Source organism: Corvus brachyrhynchos, unplaced genomic scaffold, assembly GCF_000691975.1.
Source record: "Corvus brachyrhynchos isolate BGI_N302 unplaced genomic scaffold, ASM69197v1 scaffold46, whole genome shotgun sequence".
Lineage (NCBI taxonomy): Eukaryota > Metazoa > Chordata > Aves > Passeriformes > Corvidae > Corvus > Corvus brachyrhynchos.
The window spans coordinates 5,363,943-5,368,261 of NW_008238838.1; the positions used below are offsets into that span (position 1 = coordinate 5,363,943).

Consider the following 4,319-nt stretch of genomic DNA (forward strand, 5'->3'; position numbering starts at 1 on the left):
GCACCCGCCACCCCGGAGCGCACAACAAGGTGAGGCCCGCGCCGCCCGGGCCTCGCGGGGCCTGCGGGGCGGAGCGGGGCGGCCCCGGGTGCGGGGATATTCTGGGAGCGTGGGGACGTCCCTGGGTGCGGGGACATCCCCGAGTGTAGGGGACATCCCCGGGTGTGGGGACATCCCCGGGATGCGGGGGCATCCCCGGGTGCGGGGACGTTGTGGGGGCGCGGGGACATCCTCGGGTGCAGGGACATCCCCGGGATGCGGGGACATGCCGGGGTGCAGGGACATCTGGGTGTGCGGGACATCCCGGGGTGCAGGGAGATCGTGAGGGCGCTGGGACAGCCCGGTGGTGCCACACAGCCATGGGGGAACATCCCGGTGGTGCGGGGACATCCCGAGGCTACAGCACACCCTGGGGTGCGGGGATGTCCCGGTGGTGGTCCTGGTTCATCCCGGTGTGCGGGGACATCCCGGGGGTGCGGGACAGGCTTCGTGCCCCGCTGCTGATGCGGGAGAGGAGAGCGGGAGCGTTTGGCAGAAATAGAAGGAGTTTGGTGAATCGGCCACATCGACATCCTCAGTGTCACTTTCGGTTTAACGCTGTTTGTGTCGACTTCAGTTTACCCTCGTTCCGGTTTCCCCGAGTTTCAGCTTAACCTCGTTTTTCTTGGGTTCTCACCGCGGTGAGGGTGAGGGAATGTGTCTATATTTACTTTAAAAGTAATAAATCTTTAATAGGTTTTAATTTATTTGTTGCACTGCGTATATGCTTTTAATTGCATGGAACAGTTTGAACTTTATGTGCACAGGCAGGATTTTAGTGAAAGATTAAGCAACTCCATTAAGTTTTGGAAACTACTTCCTGAATCCCTGATACAATTCAGCAGGTCTAACCACCACCAGGAGGTTCTCCTTTTGGACACAGATATGTGTAAATAATCCTCTGTTTGGGGATGGAAAGGTGGCTGTGAGTTTTCCTAGCAGGAGTGTTGAGACTGGAGCTCACGTGCCACATGACTGTGAATTTTCCCTGATGCTAAAGTTGTTTCCCTTCTGTGACTTTCAGCTTCAGGAAGAGACAGAAATGTGGAAAATAAGGGAGTGGGAGAAGCAGACAGAAGAGACTTACTGGAAAAGGCAGAGCAGAATGCTGTCAGACACCTCCAGGTGAGACACATCACAGAAATACTTATTTTCTCCTCAGTGAGTCCCAGGAAAGAGCTCAGGCCTCTGCTTAAGCCTGACCATTTACGTGTTCATTTCGGTGTAAAATCTCCAAGGTACCCGTTAATTAGGTCGGGCTCAGTGGGGCTCTGGGGGTGGGAGGTGTTTTCCCATCTGAAGGAGCTGTTCCCTCTCTGCAGCAGCCGGATGCGCAGCGATGGCTTCGACGAGGAGGGACACAGGGCAGACTGGAAAACCAGGAACCCACAGTTCCTTGACCTGGTGGAAGATGATCTCCTCAGGGCCAGATCCTGGAATAAAAAGCTGTACGAATGTGAAGCCAACATGCCAGACAGGTCTGTGGGGGAATTCATGTGCTGTGGTTGTAATTAAAACATCTTTTTGGAGCCTTGTACCAAAAAACTACACATTTCTGTTCAGTGGAGTTTCACTAAGCAGCCAAAGCCCAGCCCTAAGCTTAATATTTATTACTCTGCCCCCTAAGCTTAAAAAAATCTCAAGAAACACAAGTCCAGGGTTGTTTTAAAGAAATCTGCGTTGTAGTCTGAGAGCATAAGGTGTATTTAAATAGTACCAACCAAATCAGTCCTATTTCTTTCCTCCCTGTCTGAACTCAGATTCATTCTGTGGCTCTGGCTTTTCAGAGATGGATTTTTGTCCTCAAACACATTGTCTGTTTTTAATGGATGCTTCTGCTTTCTTACAGGTGGGGGCACAGTGGATATAAAGAGTTGTACCCTGAAGAATTTGACACAGACAGGTAAGGCAGACAGACTTGCTGATGGATCCAGAACCTGCCTTCTGACAAGTTCTGCAGGGAATTTTACAAACTGAGTTTCAAATTTTGAATAGAGATCAGCCTTGAATGCAAAGCCTTACTGTTACATGAAAAAAGGTCAAATCCATTAATGTGGTGTGAGTCTTAGGAGAATCTTTTGTAGTAATTAAGATACTCAGGTTTAGCTGCAGTTACCAAAATCTGTGAATCTGGGAGGTAAATAAATTCTTGCAGTATCCTGGAGAGTGGAAAAATAAGATTTTAAGACAGAATTAATTATTTTTAACCTACACCCAGCAGAATCATCAATATTTTTCAGGCTTACAGATTGGATATAAATGAGTTTCATCACTCAGTGGCTATCAGTTCACCTCCTCCTGTTTTTTTTCCAGCGATCAGCAAGAAGGAGATGAGAAAAATATTGTCAATGGGAAGAAGAGATCCCACCTGGGGAAGCAAACAGCCCGTGAGTCCCACAAAAGGAAAAAAACCAAGAAATCCCACAAGAAGAAGCAAAAAAAGCGCTCTCACAAAAAGAGGAAGAAAAAGAAAAAGGAGCAGGGGAGAACTTCCACAGATTCCTCCCGGGTGGAGAGCGAGGGCTCGGGAGAGGAGACTCCGAGCACCTGGAAAGGAAAACACAAGCGCAAGAAAAAGCCCAGGAAAGTGCCTGCCAAGGAACCTACCTCTTCTTCTGGGCAGGAGAGTGACTTTTCCCATGCAAGCAGCTCCAGCACCAGCAGCTCTGAGGACACTGAATCCGAGGGGAAGAAGGAGAAGCGGCCCCCAAGGAAGAGAAAGAAGTGTCCCAGCTCCGTGCCGGAGAGGCAGAGTGAAGTGCCGGAGAAGAGGAGCAAGAGGAAGAACTGGAAGGTGGCGGGGGATGAAAAATCTGAGGACAGCTCTGATGAGGACTGAGGGGTCTGGGTGCAGCTCAGACCAGGAGGGAGGACAGAGGCAGGTCTTCGTCACTCAGCACTGCCCCACTGCTCCAACACTGGTTTACACACACCCTGCCAGCCCACAGGGAGCACTGAGCCTGGGCAGCCTGGCTGCCCGTGGACTCACCAGGCAGCAGTGCAGGACAGCGCCTACCTGTCCCACAGGTGGGCTCGTCCTGCCAGCCTCAGATTCTTTGGCTGTGATCAGGTTGTTTTTTTCTTAAATTATGTTTGAACAGATTGCTCTTTCGGCTCACCAAAACAATGGCCAGTAGGAGAGAGGACAGGCTGATAAATCAGGCTGATAACAGAGCAAATGTCACTGTAACCTCACGGTAGCTTTGTCTTCCCATCCTCCAGCAAAAGCAGAGCTGTGGGGGAAGGCACAAGGTCAGCTGGACACGGAGGGGAGCTGAGGGAATATTCTCATTCCAGCTGAACGTGCAGTGACTTCTTTAATGGTGAAAAAAGCCACCAGTGCATTTGCTTGGTTTAGACTCCTGTCCAGAGCCTGCTGTGGGCTGGCCACCGTGTCTACCTTCCTTCATTCTCTTTGGGGATGCTGAAACCATTTGTGCTGACAGAGAGGCCTTGGTGGGTGTTGTGTCCTGTCTCTGCTCTGCCCAGTGTGTTACTGGAGAAACTGGTACCAGGCCGTTCTCCCTGCAGCGAACAGCCAAGCCTTTTAATAAAATAAATAAATCCAGATGTGTTTGATGCTTTTGTCATTGTTCTGGAGCAAAGCCCGGGGACAGAGCACAGGACTGGGAGTCTGGGTGGTGCCTGTGTTCTCTGCTGTGTTTGTGCCTGGTCTGACTTGCAGGAGATGAAATCAAGGCACTGGGGAAATGTGTGGGGTGATTGTTGTGTGCTGGACAAGCACAAAACAATGTCAGCGGCCATAAATCCTCACTCCAAGCCTTGAGTGTTGGTCCTTTTTACACTTCAAGTGGAAAGAAAAATAGGATGTTCACGGAGGTGTTTATTGTGTGTACAAATGTGTTTTATTAGTGAACACACAGGTGTGGAGCACCTGGGTCTGCTGCGGGTGTTGTGGGTTTTAAGCCAGAATTATAGAACTACAGAATGTTTGGGCTGGAAGGGAATTGAGAGATATTCCAGTTCCACGGGCAGGACACCTTCCACCAGGCTGCTCCAACCTGGCCGCGGGCACTTCCAAGCAGCCACAGCTTCTCTGGGCAACGCGTGCCAGGGCCTGCCCACGCTCACAGGGAAGGATGCCTTCCCAAAATCCCATCTAACGCTGTCTCCGGCAGGTCACAGCTGCCCCGGGAAGCTTTGCGGCCGCTGTCCCCGCGCCGGGCCGCGGTCCCGGAGGCGGAAGCTCGGGCGGCGTTTCCGCGTCCGCCGCGGTGCCCTTGGAGCTGAGATGGCGCTGGCGCTGCTGCGGGCGCGGC

At 51.7% G+C, this 4,319-nt stretch overlaps 1 protein-coding gene across 2 annotated transcripts; it reads left to right on the forward strand.

Annotated features, from left to right (window-relative positions):
* The first annotated feature begins 6 nt into the window (after nt 1-6).
* On the forward strand, nt 7-3,613 carry CUNH11orf57 (chromosome unknown C11orf57 homolog). Of its 2 annotated transcripts, none has more exons than XM_008636927.2 (5): nt 7-29; nt 1,064-1,164; nt 1,362-1,517; nt 1,889-1,942; nt 2,353-3,613. In XM_008636927.2, exons 2-5 carry the CDS (start codon nt 1,082-1,084, stop codon nt 2,876-2,878), a joined length of 819 nt encoding a protein of 272 aa, XP_008635149.1. In that variant the 5' UTR covers nt 7-29; nt 1,064-1,081; the 3' UTR covers nt 2,879-3,613. The 2 variants fall into 2 exon arrangements, with proteins under 2 accessions (XP_008635149.1, XP_017594054.1); XM_017738565.1 differs by lacking the exon at nt 7-29 and adding an exon at nt 296-686.
* The last annotated feature ends 706 nt before the right edge of the window (nt 3,614-4,319 follow it).